This window comes from Garra rufa, chromosome 12 (genome assembly GCF_049309525.1).
Source record: "Garra rufa chromosome 12, GarRuf1.0, whole genome shotgun sequence".
In the NCBI taxonomy this organism is placed as follows: domain Eukaryota; kingdom Metazoa; phylum Chordata; class Actinopteri; order Cypriniformes; family Cyprinidae; genus Garra; species Garra rufa.
The window spans coordinates 46,106,160-46,127,971 of record NC_133372.1 but is presented as its reverse complement, the minus strand read 5'-3'; the positions used below and the strand labels follow the sequence as shown (position 1 = coordinate 46,127,971).

The window sequence follows — 21,812 nt, the reverse complement described above, 5'->3', positions numbered from 1 at the left end:
TGTTTTCTGGAAGCATTTTATTATCCAGAGATAATAATAATTGTATATTGGAAAATGCTGCTAATTGGTGGTCTCTGCGCCACACATGAATGAATAATACAATAACGGTTAGAAGCGATTACTCTTGAGAATGACAAAGTACAGATAAGCCTGTATTTACACACACAGCGTCTCCTCGCCTTCAAAACAAAGTCCTTGTGGGTCACCATGGAAAGTGCTTCAAATGTTTAGCTGCTACAGAACTCAAACGTGGAGAAGCTTTAGGAGGCTCTGTAGTGTGGGAACGTTTGGAAAAACAAAAGGCGGCATGAGAAACAGCTGAACTCCCTCTTCCTTCACACGAGACCCACGGCCTTTATTTGGAGATCTTCTTCATCCTCTGGTCCAGTGTGGCGAAGTTCTCCTCCACAGCCAGCAGGTTCTCCTTCATGGTTTGCTGGACCTGCAGGATGAAGAGCGGCGTGTTTAATGTGGAGCGTTTACAGAGACTGCTGTTGAAGGTGAGAATGAGGACAGACCTGTGTGAGCAGAGTGCTGTTGTCCTTCAGAGAGTTGTTGATCATCTGCTGTGTGGTGTCCAGATGGGTCAACAGCTGGCCAAACTGCATCGCTGCATCACAACACACCACAAAAATAACACATCATTCACCACTAAAATAGCCATGGAAATACTTCCAGATTTTGTTATTGAAATGTGCAAGGCCTGTTTCACCAATATAAAAACTATACTAAAAAATCCACAAAAAAAAAAAAAACCCTGCACAAAGATTTAACATGCACAAAAAAAGTCTACAAAATTTAAGTATACACAAATTTACAAAAATGTCAAATGTACAAATAAATCTACCAAAATGTAAAAATATTCACATGAAAAAAAAATTTAACATACAAGAAATCTATAAAAACTGAAAAAAAAAATGCTAATTCGCAAAAATCTACAAAAAAATCTACAAAAATTAAAAAATATGCTTATTCACAAAAATGTAAAATTGATAAACATCTACATTTTACAATATAAAATTTTATAAAAATGCAAACTACAAAAATCTAAAAATATGCAAATTCACAAAAATGTCAAAATGTACAAAAATTCAGTAAAAAATGTAAATACGCAAATTCACAAAAATGTAAAATGTACCAAAAAATTCTGTAAAAAAATAAAATAAAAAACGCAAATTCACAAAAATGTCAAATGTACAAAAGAAATCTACAAAAATGTAAAAATATACAAATTCACAAAAATGTAAAATGTACCAAATATTCTGTAAAAAAAATTTAAATATGTAAATTCTCAAAAAATTTAAAATGTACAAAAAAAATCAACAAAACGTAAACATATACAAATTCACAAAAATGTCCCAAATATTCTGTAAAAAAAATTGAATAAGTAAATACACAAAAAATGTAAAATGTATAAAAAAAATCTACAAAAATGTAAAAGAAATCTACAAAAATGTAAAAATATACAAATTCACAAAAAGGTAAAATGTCCCAAATATTCTGAAAAAAAATTAAATGTAAATTCACAAAAAATGTAAAATGTATAAAAAAACTACAAAAATGTAAAAGAAATCTACAAAAATATACAAATTCACAAAAATGTAAAATGTACCAAATATTCTGTAAAAAAATTAAATATGTAAATTCACAAAAAATGTAAAATGTACAAAAAAATCTACTAAAATGTAAAGATATACAAATTCACAAAAATTACAAAAATGTAAAAAAAAAATACATTATTATTAATAATAGTGAAAATAATAACCATTTTGTTGCTACAGAGCATCATTTTGTAAAAAATAATAATATTAATATTATTGTTACGTTATGTTTAATTTAATGATTTAAATGAATGATGTTATTTTTCCGTTGTGATTGTGCATGTGGTTTTGTTGTTGTTGTGGTTCTTTCCCCCCCCCCCCCCTCTCTCTCTCTCTCTCTTAGCGGCGCTTGTTAGAGCGCGTACAGGTGCACGGAATTACGATGACGTCAGAGGTGGCATGGCGGCGTTGATTTAAGCCTGTTTGGATGTTTCCTCTACGAGCTCTCCTCTCTCCCGACTTCGGGGTTTACTTTAAGTTTCTTCTAAAGCCTTGTTGCATCATCGACGCTATTCGAAACCTTACTTGTGTTAATAATGTGAAATCAATTGAATCACCTGTGTAACAAAAGGAGACGTAGGATATAGGGAGGTGGGTGCCTTTTTGTTTTCTCCTCCGTTTTCTCCTGTTTTGAGGTTAGTAGGGAGGTAAGACTATGTTGTTTATTTAATCTTTTAATTTGAGAAGGAAAGAGGTGTAATGCGGTAGATAGCTTGAGTTTTGTTTATTATTTTGGCTTTTCCCCCTCCTGAAGTTTTCAGCTTATTTTGTTTGTTTTTTTTTGTCTCCTAAGTTTCTGTAACTAATAAATACTCTTCTTATTATATCTCTTGGTTTCGATGGCTTATTCTATAATTTAAATTAATGAAGCGGGAGATGAGACTCCGGGCACCTTACTAAATGCGGGGTTAAGGTGCTCTATGATTGGAATAAATCCCCGGGTGTTTAGTTAAATTGTGCGGGGTCGAAGATTAGCTGTGGTGGTGCAGCTTTTGTCGGACCTCGTAACAATTATTAATAATATTATTACATAATTATTACTAATTAATTAGAAATATTACTGTTTTAATAGTATAAAATAACATTAATAATAACAATAATAATGACTAATATTGATATTATATTTTGTAGAAAGCACATGAAGTCTCATTTTAGGACCATTTAGATTTGTCTTTTGTTTTTTTTTGCATCTGACTTGATTTTAAGGCCAAAGCGAAAGTGTAAGAAGCTGAAAGAGAATGATGAAGCGATGTACCCTGCTCATGCAGCTCTCTGACGGCCAGCAGTCTCTGCACCACCTGCGGGAGAGACGTGGCCATCGCATCCCACTTCTGAACCACGTCGTACAGCTGAGACACCTTATTCTGGGTCTCAGCGTCCTCGATGGCTGCCTTGTGCTTAGCAATTTCATTCATCTTTCCTAGAACACTCTGGAAAAGAACAGAAAACAGAACTCAACTGCAGTCACAATAACAGCTCCATTTTAACATCATCAAAACATTAATATTATTAGCATTATTGTTGTTGTTTAATCATTTTAATTGCTTGCAAGATTACCTGACATTCTGAGTTCTACAGCAGGAAAAATTAATCTCCCAAATTATTAATTTATTAATAATAATAATTATAATTAATTATTACTATTATTGAGAATTAATCATAATTATAATTGTAATTATTTGCAGGATTCATTTAGCTACAACAGAACTCAGAATATAATTAATAAAGATGATATTATTATTATTATTAAAAATAAGTTAATATTAATAATAATAATAATAATAATAATAATATTCTTATAATTATTATTATTATTACTATTATTATGGGGATTAAAAATATTACATTTTTTGTTGCTATGTAAGTCAAAACATCAGATCATTCTTCAAACTAAAACATTAGAAAATTATTTTAAATTCAATGTAACAATAATAATGATTATTATTATTAATATTATCATCATCATTATTATTATTATTAAAAAATCATGCACAACATTTAAAAAGAAACTGCACCACTGTGAACTCTCATCTAGGCTGCATCATTTTTTTTTTTTTTTTTGTGCAGATGCTAAAAAATGAGCTTTTTCACAAAACTAGTAACATGATGAACTGGGGCTAAAATGAATTTGCATCATTCAACAGCATCAGTTTCAGTGTGAATGAGTCTCTAGTGTCTAACACTGATCAAACACACTTCACATGCTCATTTTGTCCTGGTTCATCAGGGTTTTACCTGTAATCTGGCTTCCACCTGGTCCAGTGTAGCGGCATCCAGCGCACTGACCCGCGCCTGCAGCAGCTCTATAGTGTCCTGCACACAGGAAATCACCTTCATTCATTACACATTGACTCATTTTTGATTTCATACATGCATCTCTCAGTAAATAAAGAAACTGAAAGTTGATACTGATATAGAGATGATTGTTGTTTACCGTCAGACTGGATCCTTGAACCCCAGCACTGAGCGGACCCTACAACACACACACACACACACACACACACACACACACACTCACACACACACACACACACACACACACACACACACACACACACACACACACACACACACACACACACACACACACACACACACACACACACACACACACACACACACACACACACACACACACACACACACACACACACACACACACACAGATCAGCGACAGATTTAAATCATATTTAGATTTTTTCCCAAATGTAACAGTTCATTGAACTGTTATAACTTTTAAAAATAATCTAAAAACAAAATGAGTTTTTTGTTGAGTGTCACATTTGCTCCATCATTCTTTTATGGTTCATGTAGTCTGATATAGTGAGAATATGAAGGAAAAACAGCTACATTTTATTCAGGGACTCAGGCTGAGTCAAAATCTTTATAACAGTATAGCAGATACTAACATAAAATGATGTAAATACTAGGGATGCACCAAAACCAAAAGTCTTGGCCAAAGCCAAAGCCGAACAAAATTACAGAACACGGTTTTTCGTGTTTTCCCCAATGTATTTTGCCTTTTTATTTCACCATTGCATAAATTAAATATCCAATATTTGCTTTTTACAGTTTTGTCTTGCTTGTTAAAGGAAAAAATATATTACAAAACAACAATTAAAATATATTTATTTAACAATGAACATTTTTAACATTCTAGTAGACAATAAAACAAACCACAATTTAACTTTAAATTAATAAGTTAGTAAAATAATATTCTTTGGCCATTTTTAAGAGCCCCTTCTTGAATCAGGCATGTGTTTTTAATGGACAAATAAACGCAGCCTTGCTGAGCAAAGGAGATTTATTGTATTTTACAGAACGACAGTAAAATGCCAATACTAACATTTATGAATGCTGACTTTTATTTAGTGGTAAACCCACAAGAAGAGCTCAGTCCTAGTGTTTGCTGGCAGCAGCAGATTTGTGAATGATTGTCATCTTTGGTCTTTGAACCCTGGCTAAGGAGCTGCTGTCAGAATAAACACAATTGGTGTCTGGTGTATTAGACAACAGAACGTTCTGGAGTTGATTGACTAATGGATGATTTCAGTCATCATACAGTAACCTTTCTCTTCTCATGAAGACATGCGATGCGCTTCTAAACAGTCTCTCGCTGTCGCTGCTTGGAATGATTTTTGCGTCTTTCTCAGACAGTTTTAAATGCTTCCAAACTGCGCACCTCTATTTGATCGAGTCACCTCATTGTTCACTATAATTTATTGAGCCCTTGTTATTATTTTCAGCCAAACATTCGGTGCATCCCTAGTTTTGATGATTCAGAAAGCATGAAGTCAGGGCTCGAAATTAACTTTTTTTACTTGGTAGCACTGGTGCTCCCAACTTCAAAAAAAAAAAAAAAAAAGTTAGGAGCACCCAATTTCTTTTTAGTAATGCAATGCATCTTGATTCTTCATGGCCGATTCTGACTGCCTATGTTTTACAAGCAAATGGGCTGACCACTGCATTTTAAACAAGCAACAGTATAAATAACAAAAAATAAACGACACAGTTCTTTCTTAGTCATGTAGACAATAAATACAGACATAATCAAAGTAGGCTACTCTTTCAATATTCAAAGTGCAACTAGAGACTGAATTTTTCAAGCATGATACAGGGTTATAGACAACTACACAAGGTATTATAGCCCACACACTAATAATAGCCTAGATATTTTATGTAGCCTAATTTGCACACTTTGGGGAGTCGCTCTCTAAACACGGGGTATTAAAATTGCTTTTGAATGCGCGTGCGCATTTTATTTTTGGTTTCGTTTTAACGATGGAAAACTTTTAATTGTCCACAAACAAAAATCGTTATATCACACACCCCTAATTGCAAAGCAGTTTGTGCAAATATGGAAAACAGGTTGGTTGAGAGAGAAAAAAAATGCGTCCGGTTCCTAGTTGAGCGGAGTGCAGTGTAAGGAAATGATTGACCGCTAATATCTCAAATCTACATTAAAGGGATAGTTCACCCACAAATGAAAATTTGATGTTTATCTGCTTACCCCCAGGACATCCAAGATGTAGGTGACTTTGTTTCTTCAGAAGAACACAAACAAAGATTTTTAACGAAAAGCGGTGCAGTCTGTCAGCCAAATAATGTGAGTGGATGGGCACCAAAACTTTTAAAAGTACACAAAAACATGCACAGACAAATCCAAATTACACCCTGTGACTCGTGGCGATACATTGATGTCCTAACACACAAAACGATCGTTTTTTGTGAAAAACTGAACAGTATTTATATCATTTTTTACCTTTGATACACAGCCATATCCCTCTGTCCTGAGCACGAGCTTTTCATCCAGCTTGTTTAAATGGGTTTGAACAATCAGGATAAGCGCAAGTAATTACCATTTTGAATAGCCGCTATACCCACAATCTTTGTGCACTGTGTAAACAATGAGTGTTTCATACACGTGACAGATCGCTTCCAGTGTTTGCGTATACTACGCCAGATCGCTACACGTGTAAGGAGCCGGATGCTAAACTCGTGCACATGACAGAGGGATGTGGCTGTGTATCAAAGGTAAAAAATTATGTAAATACTGTTCAGTTTCTCGCAAAAACCGATCGTTTCGTGTGTTAGGACATCAATGTATCGCCACGAGCCGCAGGGTGTAATTTGGATTTGTCTGTGCATGTTTTTGGTTACTTTTAAAGGTCTGGTGCCCATCCACTCACATTATATGACTGACAGACTGCACCGGTTTTCGTTAAAAATCTTCGTTTGTGTTCTGCTGAGGAAACAAAGTCACCTACATCTTGGATGCCCTGGGGGTAAGCAAATAAACATCAACTTTTCATTTTTGGGTGAACTATCCCTTTAAGAGTAATAATGTAAAGCTGACGTTTAAATGGTTATGTAATGTTGAAGAGAACAGCGAACCTGTTACTGTATCAGCTCACAGCAGTCTGTGCACTAGTAAGGCTAGCGAAAGTTTTGTAAAGAAATGAAAGCAATGAAAACAACAATTTTTTAAAACATAATTTGAGGTCGCGCAGATTAAATTTTGGGAGCATATGCGACCAAAACGGTCGCAATTTCGAGCCTTGGAAGTGCATCAGTAGTGCTAGTAAACGTGTCTCAGGCACCTGTTTCTCTGAGCCGGATCCCACCGCCATCTCCAGTTCAGCCAGTCGTCTCTCCAGCTCGGCGACCTGCAGTCACACAGAGAACATCTGCATCAGAAACAGCCACAGGAAGTGACATCACACTGGGTGTTTCATTAAGCCCGTACTTTGGCAGATTCAGTGAACTTCTCTTGCTCTGGTCGGCTGTGGAGCTCATAAAGAATCACTCCGTCGGGTCCTTTGGGTGCCGCCGTTTTGCCTTCTCCGCCCGCGCCGCTCCTCACGCCCCGCGCCACCTCCAGCTGAGTCAACAACCGCCTGCGCCCCAGAGAAATCAAAGAACGCTCAGCTACACGCCCATCTGAGAGCAGACGCATCATGTCCTGTGTTGCATTTGTAGCTCAGGAAGTATAAATGCAACTTAGAACATCTAAAGCAGAAGTTTGACTCACTTGGCGAGGGCTCCGTCAGGGTCGGTGAGGTTGATGTGAGCGTTGGGTCCGAGCAGAGAGTCCAGATGAGCTGAAACCAGCTGCTGTTTGAGCTGCGCCGCTTGTTGAGCCAAAGCCACTGGAGTCAAACGCTCCTCTGTGCTGCTCTCTTTAGTCGTGGTCTGTGGAAACACACACACATAAACGTCACATAAAACACAAAGCATGCTTGATCAATTCACGTGCGAGTTTCACAGTGTCTTCCTGTCTATGGGAACAGTTATTGACCGGAATAAGCAACAGGATGAAACAGATTTTAAGACTAACAGACTAGAATTTACACTACTGTTCAAAATTTTGAGATTGGTAATGTTTTATTGTTTGAAAAAGTCCTAGCATCGTGCTAATCATGTTAGTCATGTTAGTTTGTGGCTAGCGTCATGCTAGTCATGTTAGCATGTTGATACCATAATGCTAATCATGTTAGCATGTTGTTAGCATCATGCTAATCATGTTAGCATGTTGTTAGCATCATGCTAATCATGTTAGCATGTTGCTAGCATAATGCTAATCATGTTAACATGTTGTTAGCATTATGCTAATCATGATAACATGTTGCAAGCATTGTGCTAGTCATGTCGTTACCATCATGCTAGTCATGTTAGCATGTTGCTAGCATAATGTAAATCCTGTTAACATGTTGTTAGCATCATGCTAGTCATGTTAGCATATTGCAACTGAGGTCCGAGTTTTTCCACAGCAAGCACCACTCACATTTTCTTCAGGAAATGTACATATCTATGAATGATATAAACCAACCTCCATGTCGCTACGATATTCTGAAGCAAAGATATAGGTCTTGCTAAATGGTTGCTAGGGTACTCTATTTAGTTGCTAGGGAGTGGCCAATGATGATACTCCAAAGTCGGCTTGCCAGTATGAATGACATAAACCAACCCCCATGTCTCTATGACATTCAGATCTAAGGATATGCCTGTGTAGGTTTGGGTTGCTAGAGTGCTCTAAATGGTTGCTAGGGCGTGGCTAGAAAGTGTCTATGGTAATTCGTGATTGGCTATTTGCTGCCCCGAGTCAAACGAGCCCACCCCCATGTCTCTATGACACTGTAATCCAAAGATATCCATATGTGACTTTTATGTAGGGGGCTATGGGTTCAGTTGCTAGGGTGCTCTAAATGGTTGCTAGGGCGTGGTTTAACCTCGCAATGGGGTATAAGTTGTACCCCTGGGGCACAAGAGCCCCCCTTTCGTTAAAATTTTGGCGCGTCACTCGTCCCGCAATATTTGTCGTAGACCCTTGAAATGGGTGTCAAATCGTGCGGCCTATACGGGAATACAGTTCCCCGACTTTTATAAGCGATCGGGGGTACGATTTTGCTCACTAAGGCTGCATTTATTTAATCAAAAATACAGTAAAAAATTGTGAAATAATATTACAATTTAAAATAACTGTTTTCTATGTGAATGCATTTTTAAATATAATAAAATAAAAAAAAACTGAAATTTCAGCAGACATTACTGAAAATAAATTTTAAATGCATATTTTTTTTAAACTAATAATGATAAAAATTCAATGTTTAGACAATAATATAATATCTGAATGACTTAAACTGTACATATGTGACCCTGGAGCACAAAACCAGTCTTAAGTAGCACAGGTATATTTGTTATATTTGTATTGTATGGGTCAAAATTATACATTTTTCTTTCATGCCAAAAATCATTAGGATATTAAGTAAAGATCATGTTCCATGAAGATGTTTTGTAAATTTACTACCATAATATATCACAACTTAATTTTTGATTAGTAAAATGCATCGCTAAGGACTTCATTTAGACCATTTTAAAGGTGATTTTCTCAATATTTTGATTTGTGTGCACCCTCAGATTCCAGATTTTCAGACTGCTTTTCTAACAAAACATACATCAATGGAAAGCTTATTTATTAAGCTTTTAGATGATGTTTTAATCTCAATTTCGAATAATTGACCCTTGGGTTTGGGTTTTGTGGTCCTGGGTCACATATTTGATCTGAATGACTCAAAAAGGTGCTTCTACCACGGTAGAAATCTACTTAATATAAGGTTTTTGCACCATTTTTCACTAAATTAAAAATATATACTATATTATGTTTAATCATTTTCATTCTTATATTATGCACCAACATAATACATACCAACAAATATTGTTTTTTTACTTTTTAATGTTTTTTAAAAAGAAATGCATTTTATTCTCAGCAAGACTAAATTTACTTGAACTAAATACAGTAAAAAAAAATATATATATATATATTATTACAATTTAAAATAGGTGTGTTCTTTATGAATATCTGTTTAAATTTAATTTATTTCTGTGCTCAAAGCTGTATTTTCAGCATCATTACTCATTCATCAGTGTCACATGATCCTTCAGAAATCATTCTGATCAGCTGCTCAAGAAACATTTCTGATTATTAACAGTGTTAAAAACAATTGTGCTGGCCAATTTTTTGTGGAAACGGTCCTACATTTTATTTTTCAGGATTCACAGATGAATAGAAACTTCAAAAGAACAGCATTTATTTGAAATAGAAATATTTTGTAACATTCAAAATGTCTCTACTTTCACTTTTGATCAATTTAATGCGTCCTTGATGAATAAAAAGTTTTTTTCTTATAAAAACAAAAAGGTTTGACCCCAAACCTTTGAGCACTAGTGAATATGATGCAGATGGTGGGAGTACATGAGTACACGAGTAACTGAAAGAGAAGCAGATGTTTAGTTCTGACCTGAATACGTTCCACATCCTGGCAGAGCTCGTGAATCTCATTAACCAGTCGCTGATATTTCTGCTGAGGAGTTTCCTTCACGCCACAACCCTCAGCTAACTGCAGGACCAGAGAAAATAAATCAAGACAAACGCTGAGAGAATCCATAAAACTAAACCAATCATATTGCGCTTAATGATAAATGAGATAATCGCTCACAAGCTCAAACTCTCCAGACTCGTAGCCCACCCTGCGACTCTTACTGATGCGGTCTGAGAAATCTGCACACAGAAAAACAGTCAGAGACAAGCAAAACCAGCACAAATTTCACAGCAGGGTTAATATAGTTAGCTAAAATAAAACCACTACAAATTGTTACTTTAAATAAAATAACATAGAAAAAACTTAACAAAATTATTTTATTTCAGCTAGTTGCCAAGGTAATATTTATCATTTTCATTTAGTTTAGGTACTAAAATAGATAAAACAAAACTGAAATAAAAATATTAAAAAAATACATAAAAACAAACAAAAACAAAATGACTTAAACTTATCATTTTGACTTAAAATATGATACATTTATAAGCATTTAATCTAGAAGCACATCAGTGATCAAGTGTTTTATTTCATGCTACAACCACTTGAAATAGCAATGAACTTTTGCTGAAATAAAAAAAGAATAAAGCATATAAGAAAAATACAAATATACAACAAAAACCCCAAAATTTCTCATTTTTATTTAGTTTAACTAAAGCTGAAATTAAAACAACATAAAATATATACTTAAAAAAATAAATAAATAAAACTAAAATAAAAATATTAAAAAATACATAAAAACACACAAAAAACAAAATGACTTAAACTTATTATTTTGACTTAAAATATGATACATTTATAAGCATTTAATCCGGAAACACATCAGTGATCAAGTGTTTTATTTCATGCTACAACCACTTGAAATAGCAATGAACTTTTGCTGAAATAAAAAAATAAGAAAGCATATAAGAAAAATACAAATATACAACAAAAAAACAGAAAAAATCCCTTAAATTTCTCATTTTTATTTAGTTTAACTAAAACTGAAATTAAAACAACATAAAATATATATTTAAAAAAAATTATTAAAAAAAATAAAACTTTTATTTCAGCTCATTTCTAATTTTAATTTAGTTTAAGTACTAAAATAAAACTGAAATAAACATAAAAATATAAAAAAGACAAAAGGAAAAAACTTTAAAAAATTAAAATTATTAAACAAATATATATTTTAAATCTATAAATGTATCTCATTGATACTGAAATAACACTGAGCCACAGATTGGTGAAATCAGAGCTTAATTAATCATTTAACTCAAACTGTTTACCCATTAACACTAGGATGAATTATGCATGAATCATTTATTAAAAGACCATTTAGATGCCCAGATGATTAAAGAATGAATTAAGGGTTTTCCAGCTTGGATGCATTAAACATTTACAAATACATATACATTCATAAGCGTTTCATCTAAACACATCAGTGAGCAAATGTTTTACTTAATGCTTAAACCACTTGGAATAGAAATTAACTTTTGCTGAAAAAAAAAACAAAAAAAAAAAAACATTATAAACAATATTATATAACAATATTATTATATATATACATACATATATATATATATATATATATATATATATTTATTTATTTTAAGTCTTATTTTATTTCGTTTAAAATGTACTTAACTAAAACTGAAATAAAAATAACAAAAAAACACAAAAAGAAAAATTACTAAAACTTTACAATTAAAAACAGAACAAACAAAAACAAACATAAAAAAAAATAAAGCATATAAAAAATATAAAAATACACAAAAAATGTACTAAATTTCAAATTTTTATTTAGTTTAACTTGATGTACTAAAATGACTAAAAAATAAAAACAACATAAAATATATTTTAAAAACTTGATAAACTAAATTATTTCAGCTAGTTGCCAGTGCAATATTTCTAATTTTTTATTTAGTATTTAATATTTATTTAGTTTAAAATGTACTTAAATAACTAAACCTGAAATATACATATTTAAAAAAAAACCTAAGAAAAATTACTAAAACTCTACAATAAAAAAAAAGTTAAACTAAAAAAATTTGATCTACTAAAATAACTAAAAAAATAAATACAATTTAAAATACAATAATGCTAAAACCACTTAAAATAGCAATTACATTTTTGCTGAAAAAAAAAGCACATAACATAAAAAAAAAAAAAAAAAAAATTATATTTAGTTTTACTTGATGTACTAAAATAACTAAAACTGAAATAAAAACATAAAACATATATTTAAAAAAACTTGATAAACCATTTTATTTCAGCTAGTTGCCAGGGCAATATTTCTCATTTTCATTTAGCGTTTAATATTTATTTAGTTTTAAATTTAAAAGTTTTTATTTAGTTTTTAAATTTAGTTATGTACCCAAATGTACCTAGCTAAAACTTTACAATAAAAAAACAACAACAACAACAAAATTTCACATTTTCATTTAGTTTAACTTGATGTACTAAAATAACTAAAAATAAAAAAAATAAAAACAAAAAATAATTTAAATTTGTATTTAAATACAAATTAAATCTACAACAGTATCTCAGTGATAGAAAAGCCTCTCCTCACCCAAACCCTTGGTGGTGACGTGTTTGTCTTTGAACTTGTCGTAGGCGGCGTTGGGATTGACGACGATCCGCTCCACGCTGTCACTGCACAGCTCTTCCTGTGAGACGAGTCACAAACCAATCACACGAGAAACACAAACACACACACGACACACATGCAGCGGCTAAACGAGCAGATCAAGACACCTCGTTGATTATAAAAGAGACGCTTCTCAAGCTCTGATTGGTTGAACCTTTGAGGCAGTTAGGCCCCTCCCACAGAAGGGGCGTGGCTGATTAGAATGTTAAGAACATCTGTCCAACTCAGGTTCTGCAGAACACCGATTTAATCACTCACAAATAAACAATTCAGTCCATCATGCACTTATTCTCTCAAACACACACATCAATCTGAAAATAAATGACAGGAGGAGATTCAGGGTGTTTAATAAGCTCGAGTGTCATCTAAAATATCTAGGCTGGACTCTGCAAAACTCAGTATTAGTGTGCTGTGAATGTTATGACTGCTTTTTAGTGTGTTACTAGGGTGCTCCATGTGTCTATTTCCTTTTTTAGTGTAAATCTAATTCAGCAAACACCACTAAAGGCTTGTTATGAGGGAAAACTGTCCACTATGAATCCACTGGAGAAACACGAACACACACTTCCACAGACAGAGCGTCTGACGAACGCAAGCGTATGGTGAACTCACACAGCATTCGGACACTTTTCTGTTTTAATTGGCCAGGACTGTCAGTGTGAAGGGCATTTTCAGCAGTCTACAGGACATTAAACGCACAGACCTTTTCATTTTAGAGCTTTTAGATGGAGAATCATTGAGTTGAGGATATGACAGCACACTAGAAATGATGTTGGAGAATAACAAACCACACAAATCAACGCTCTCATTTATCTTCTACATTTTACACTGTAATGTTCCTGTCAAATGTTTAAGGAGATCTACATGCATCACAGTTAATACTAGTCTGCACTAGTGTGCTTTGAGAGTACTGCTGCAGAACTGAGGATACTTGCATGATAATAAAAGTATACTATACTATATATATGTATATATAGTGTATATACAGTGTGTGGTGTATATATATATATATATATATATATTTATTTATTTATTTATATAACAAGTGTTTTATTAATATAAGTATTATTATAAGTCAATTATTATTAGGGGGACATTTAAATTAGTTTAATTAGTAAATGTGTAATAAATTATGTAATAATTATTTTTTTAGTTCAAAAGGTACTTATCCAAAACTGAAATGAAAATAACAAAATTACACATATTTAAAAAAAAAACTAAGAAAAATTACTAAAACTTTACAATTAAAAACAAAACAAATAAAACATTTTTAAAAACAGCTTCGGTGCATTAAAAATTTACATATACATTCATTAGCGTTTTTTCTAGAAACACATCAGTGAGCAAGTGTTTTACTTAATGCTAAAACCACTTGGAATAGAAATTAACTTTTGTTGAAAAAAAAAAAACTCAAAACATATATATTTCTTTTTTAAAAGTCTTATTTTTATTTAGTTTAAAATTTACTTAAATAACTAAAACTGAAAAAAAAAATACATATAAAAAAAATTACTAAAAAACTTTAAAAAAAAAGAAAAAGAAAAATTACTAAAAAAAAAACTAAAACTTTACAATTGAAAAGAAAGAATAAAGCATATAAAAATATTAAAATATACAAACATTTTTAAATAATTTTTTTATAAATGTATTAAATTTTGAAAATATTTAATACCAGACTATACTATATACATAGAGAGAATAATAATAATAAATATGGTAATTGTAAGTATATTAAGTACTATAAGTATTAGCATAATATAAGTCTAAATATATTAATAAAGAATTATAATAAATATATTAATCCGTACAAAATTTTGTTCATTATATATTATATCATATCTATACAAAATGTTGTGTGTGTATATATATATCTCATTTTGTATAGGTATAAGACATTTTATTTTATATTTAATATCTATACAATAATATAATATAATATAATATCTATATAAACAATATCCAAAATGACATACCAATAAAAATAATTTTAATTGACCATTATGTGCTACAACTGACATTTATGGAGCATTTTACCATTGGACTGTATTTCTGTCAACACTCAAACAGTTTGTTTTTGTTTTTTAACTGAAAGACAAGTTGAAATGATTTTCTGTGGTAACTGCCATTATGTCACAGAAGCTGGCCTTTACAGCAAACTTCAGCCGTTCACATGAACAGTCCAGACGCGTGTGAGTTCACAGACGCACATGCACAGCTCACGATCAGACATCTGATTGGTTTAGAGGAGTCACTGTGAGTTAAAGGGGAATCAGAAACTCTTACCAGCTCCTTGGGTCCCCAAAGACAGTTAGAGCAAAAGAGAAAGAGAAAAACAGAAGAGAGTGAGGAAGAGAAAGAGAGAGGGAGATATTAATGTAGTTATCATATGACATGCACAACAGGAGCTGGAGGGAGTTGAGAACAGAGCGCTGCGTTGTGAGATTGCTTGTTTATTTCATCAGTCTCTGTTAATTAGAGCCCCAGGCCTCCGTTTCTACAGCTGACACTGAATAATGCCTGTGCACTACTACATCTGATCATGTTATCAACACAAAAGCACTCACAGGTCAGTGGCTAATGATTATTTTAAACACAAAGCACACGGGTCACGTGAACTTAAGCGTGTGCAGCTCGTGTCAGACATTAGTCGTGCTGTTTGTGGAGAAAGCAGATGTTAATCCACAGTTTGACACACAGACTTCATCGAATAAGAAAGATGAGAGAATTGATGCAGCATCCAGATAAGACCAGAGAAACAGCTGGAGTTACACGCATACAGAGAGACTGGAGGAAAAATAGGGCTGCACAATTAATAGTTATTCAACCAGAACTGTCATTTGGCTTACTGTGATTATCAAATCCCAAAGTCTGCATTTTAGTTAAAAAATATTGATGCACAAAACATATGCGCTGCGTGTTTCAAAGTGAAGTTCTACTCTGACTTTGGGCCATTTATAATGTATACTTGTGTTAGGATGATCTTATAAACTTAAAAAAAATCTATTAAGACTACCTGACTAATTAACAATTAATCACAATTAATTGTATCCAAAATAAAAGTTTTTGTTTGTGTGCTTGCTATTTTATATATTTATATTTAGCAATAAATTGCTTTTCTATGGAAGCTTGTTTTCACCACTGAATAAAAAAATAAAAGACTTTTTATCTCACAATTCTGACATTTTTTCTCGCGATTCTGACTTTTTTTCTCAGAACTGTGAGATATAAACACAATTGCGAGTTATCATTAACAAAAATGATTAAAGAAATGATTAAAAGCACATCAGATTATTAAGGTAATTAATTTTAACTGAAAAAAAAAAAATCTATATATATATATATATATATATATATACACATGCATGTTTAATGTTTATATTTAAAAAATATGTTATGTTTATATATTAAAATATTTATATGTAATACCAATTATATGAATACAAAAATATACATTTTAATATTTTCAAAATATATACTGCATGTGTGTGTATTTATATATACATAATATATATACACAGAATACACACATATATTATGTAAACAAAAACTTTTATTTTGGATGTGATTAATCATTTAACAGCACTAGTTATAAACATTAGTATATTCAAATAAAATAATCACTATTTTTATTACATATTGTATATTTTTATTTAACAGTGAAATATTGCAATAGTAATTTCTCTTATTTTTAATATTTTTATTTTGTAATATAATAATAATCATACAAAAATTATTTTTTTATTCATTATTTATATTTATATTAATATATATAAACACGCTATATAAATAAGCTACTTTGAGCTAATTTGAATGATTTTTGCATTTTCATTTTTGCTAAAGGTTTAGTAAATGTATTATTTGTTTTGGGTTTTATATTAGTTATTGCTTCTTTTTTTGTTTTAATGTAAATGTAGCTTGTTTATTTTTATTTTAGTTTTATAACATGATGCTTTGGCAACTACCTGAAATAAAATAAGTTTACATTTTTTTATATTATATTTTAGTTAATATATATTTTATGTTTTTAGTTAACTATAATGACCTTGATAATCACAACTTTTTCGGCTAAACTGTTCAGCTGTACAAACAAGTACAGCAAATCTTGTGCCTTTTAAATTTCACTCAGATCATTTTATCATTTCATTCATGTGTTTTTCTCACAAATTGCACAGCCCTAGAAGGAAGTGAAACACACACTTTATTTCTGTCAAACTGTCAAATTTACCACCATTTGTTCCTAAAACAAACACTTAAACTGATAAACGTCACTCCACATCCTTTTTCAGACCATTAGTGTTAGAACTTACAAACAGCATTAAGTTCATCTTATTAACATGAGCCATATTCTATTACAGTAGTAAACCAGTCATCGAGATTATTCATCATAATTTAATCACTACTGTATGTCTAGCAGGTTACAACCTGTACCGTATTTTACCAGTTCAGACTTTTATAATAATGCAATATGACACACGCAGGCAAAACTAAGACCATAAGAACCTGTTCATAGTTCAAATAAATCAAACAACACCCCAATGCTTAACGTACGACTGTCCCTGATTAGAAAACATTCGAAAGGCAGGAAGATTTCAACCCATGCAGTTAAACAAGGACATCTTACTTGCACAAACTAGCATCCGGAGTGGGTCAGACAGTGATGGTGGGTTAGTGAATGGGGAGGGAAAGTATAATTAGCTCAAATGTGAGTCACACACACACACACACACACACACACACACACACACACACAAAGAGATACTCACCGACTCAAACTGCGCCTGATCATCCTCGGGCAGATCACTCGTCTCATAGACGTCAGGCTCGTTGGAGGCCTGGGAAAAAATTGCCATTTCAACAAAGTTGAAAGATTCCTTCTTGTTTTTTGAGAAAAAACATTTCAGGATTTTTCAGCATATAGTGGACTTCAATGGTGCCCATGAGACTGAACTTCCAAAATGCGGTTTAAAAGCAGCTTCAAAGGGCTTTAAACAATCCCAGCTGAGGATGAAGAGTCTTATCTAGTGAAACGATCAGTCATTTTCATAAATATATTAATATACAAGAGTGCACAGAGTACGAATGCACATCACTGAGCTAGACAAGACAAGCATTTAAGGTCTAAAATTGTATAAATATTAATTCATTTATGAAAATAACCAATCGTTTCTCTAGATTAGACACTTCTTCCTTGGCTGGGATCGTTTAAAGCCCTTTGAAGCTGCATTTGAACTGTATTTTGAAAGTCCAAACTCGCAGGCACCATAGAAGTCCACTATATTCCTGGAATGCTTCCCTCAAAAAAACAATTTCCTTATGATTAAAAAATTATTTGTACATTTTTGTTCTGGAAGTGAACTAATCCTTTAAGGATGTTTTGTATATTTGTATTGGGAATTTTTTTTTTTGCAGTGCATGCAACATTTAATGCCATGTCTGTGATTTTTAAGACTTTTTTTAAGACTTGCAGAAACCATAAATAAAAACAAATAAATAAATATATATATGTGTGTTTATAAATGTATAAAAATATGTATAAACCAAATAAAATATGTATAAACCAAATGTAAAAAAACAGCCATATTGACTGAGCAATAGTGTAAGTCTAAGGTGGTCATGTAAGCAACACAAACTGACATTAAATAAATCGTCAAATACACGACTGCAATAACGTGACATTAAAACACTGACATTATATTACATCTGGCCAACGCCCTTCACAAACATCTATTTCTTATAATCCTGCCTGCAAAATAAAACTGTGCAACAGCCCATTTAGACAACATACAAACAACTAAATCGGAAAAAATGGTCATTTAAGCAATATTTATAAGTTGTGAGTGTTATGTTTAACGAGCATCAGTCATAAACAAGAGCTAACACTCCTCTCAACAATCTCAAATAACTTTAACGTTAACTCTACATCTCAATAACCTATTAAACATTTTATATTTCCTCAGAACGCTTAATTAGCATGTAGATGTATAGATTTGTATAACGTTATAAATGAATGTTTCGCTGTGAATCAGCTCAGACCGTTAGCCGCGGCTAATGCTAATATACCGCACTGTTATTGTTGTTTTCGGACTGAATGAATCACTTACGATGCCCGGCAGGTTGGCGTACTTCGGGTCGGCCATTGCAGCACGCTGGGGAAAGCAGTCTGAAGTTATTCTATATGCGCTGTGTGTTTATTTACTGCAGTTTGAAAGGAGATATAACCGGCTGGATGAAGCAGATGAGTCGCAGCGAACACAGACAGGCCGCCTGCCACTGTGACAGCTGTGACGTCACACACTAACGAAACCCCGCGCGATCTCGCGAGGATTACAGGAGCAGGCTTTTTTGAAATGTATCTAAAAAATGGCTCCAAGTATTTCAAAGTGATTTGAAAATTTTATTTCAAGCCTCAAAGGAGCTAAAGAAAAAGGAATGCCATAAAACTCTCAAAATAACGCTTTTATATATTTTAGCATTTAATATTCTTATTTATTTATTTAAAAAAAAAATTATAGAGGTTAATTCAGGTTAACTGGAGTATTTTTTCCCAGCAAAAAAGTGTCCTAAGTCACCCAATATATAAGTAATAAAATATTTAATAAAAGTAATATTTATTCATTTATTTATTAAAAGGGAACATCCTAAACATTCCTATCACAAAAAAACGGCCCAAAAGTTTGTTATTCTTCCAAAATAAAGAAAGAAAAAAAGAAAAAGCAGATGAAAAAAGGAATTCAAATTTGCTTGCAAATGATTAACCCCACTTAAATTAATTTGTTATAATTCGTTTTTATATATTGGAGTATTTATTTATTTAGAAACATCCTAAATTCCTATCAAGAAATGGCCAAAATGTTTAGTTATTCTTACAAAGAAGGGAAAAAAATCAGATGAAAAAAGTAATTCAAATTGCTTGCAATATATTTATTAAATTAATCTGATACAATTAAATTAATTAATTAAAATTAAATTAATCTTATATAATTCAGTACTTAATATTTGTATTTATGTATTCAAATTGTCTACATTATAAGGGCTAATTTAGGTTAACTGGAGTATTTTTTCCAGCAAAAGTTGTCCCAGTTCACCTGAATTAACACAATACATAAGTAATAAAATATGTAATAAAAGTATTTATTTATTTATTTTTTATAAAAGGGAACATCCTAAACAGTCGAAAGAAAGAAAGAAAGAAAGAAAGAAAGAAAGAAAGAAAGAAAGAAAGAAAGAAAGAAAGAAGGAAAGAAAGAAAGAAAGAAAGAAGGAACATCCTATATATTCCTATCACAAGAAATGGCCAAAAAAGTTTCATTATTCTTCCAAATAAAAAATAAAAAAGCATATCAAAAAAGGAATTAAAATTACTTGCAATATAGTAACCCAACTTAAATTCAAATTAATTTGTTATAATTCACTTTTATAACACTTTTTTATTCACTTTTTTTTATATAAAAAAGAAAGTTCAAATTAACTTCTTATAACTCATTTATTTATTTGGGAACATCCTAAACATTCCTATCACAAGAAATGGCCAAAAAAGTTTTGTTATTCTTCAAAAGAAAGAAATAATAAAATAATAAAAGTATTTATTTATTTATTTTAGCATTCAAAAGGTAACATCTTAAACATTCAAAAAAAAAAAAAAAAAAAAAAAAAAAAGCAGATAAAAAGGAATTAAAATTACTTGCAATATATTGATTAACACCACTTAAGATTAAATAATTCTGTTATAATTCTCTTTTATATAATTCAGTATTTAATATTTTTAGTATTTTTTTCATTAAAAAGTGTCCCAGTTCAAAATATGTAGTAAAAAAATGTAATAAAGTATTTATTTATTTTATTATTTCATAAAAGGGAACACCTTAAACATTAAAAAAGAAAGAAAGAAAGTTCAGATAAACTTCTTATAATTAATATTTATTTATTTGGGGACATCCTAAACATTTCTATCACAAGAAATGGCCAAAAAAAATTTTTTTCAAAGAAAGAAATAATAAATTAATAAAAGTATTTATTTATTTATTTTAGCATTTCATAAAAGGGAACATCTTAAACATTCAAAAAAAAAAAAGAAAGAAAGTTTAAATTAACTTCTTATAATTCATATTTATTTATTTGTGAACTTCCTAAACTTTCCTATCACAAGAAATGGCCCAAAAAGTGGTTATTCTTCCAAAGAAAGAAATAATAAAATAATAAAGTATTTATTTATTTGATCAATTCATAAAAGGGAACATCTTAAACATTCAACAACAAAAAAAGAAAGGAAGAAAAAAGCAGATAAAAAGGAATTAAAATTACTTGCAATATATTGATTAACACCACTTAAGATTAAATAATTATGTCATAATTCTCCTTTATATAATTCAGTATTTAATATTTCTAGTATTTTTTTCCAATAAAAAGTGTCCCAGTTCAAAATATGTAGTAAAAAAATGTAATAAAGTATTTATTTATTTATTTTATTATTTCATAAAAGGGAACACCTTAAACATTAAAAAAGAAAGAAAGAAAGTTCAAATAAACTTCTTATAATTCATATTTATTTACTTGGGAACATCCTAAACATTCCTATCATAAGAAATGGCCAAAAAAAAGTTTGTTATTTTTTCAAAGAAAGAAATAATAAAATAATAAAGTATTTATTTATTTTATAATTTCATAAAAGGGAACATCTTAAACATTCAAAAAAAAAAAAAAGTTTAATTT

General features: G+C 31.3%; 1 protein-coding gene across 1 annotated transcript; it reads right to left on the bottom strand.

Annotated features, from left to right (window-relative positions):
- Positions 1 to 19,378, bottom strand: dctn2 (dynactin 2 (p50)). Its single transcript, XM_073851841.1, has 13 exons — positions 19,205 to 19,378; positions 17,867 to 17,935; positions 13,026 to 13,122; positions 10,598 to 10,659; positions 10,400 to 10,498; positions 7,633 to 7,793; positions 7,348 to 7,498; positions 7,202 to 7,267; positions 4,036 to 4,074; positions 3,837 to 3,914; positions 2,857 to 3,031; positions 519 to 610; positions 1 to 442 (listed from the first exon to the last, which is right to left on the bottom strand). Exons 1-13 carry the CDS (start codon positions 19,238 to 19,240, stop codon positions 356 to 358), a joined length of 1,212 nt encoding a protein of 403 aa, XP_073707942.1. The 5' UTR covers positions 19,241 to 19,378; the 3' UTR covers positions 1 to 355.
- Between the last annotated feature and the right edge of the window lie 2,434 nt (positions 19,379 to 21,812).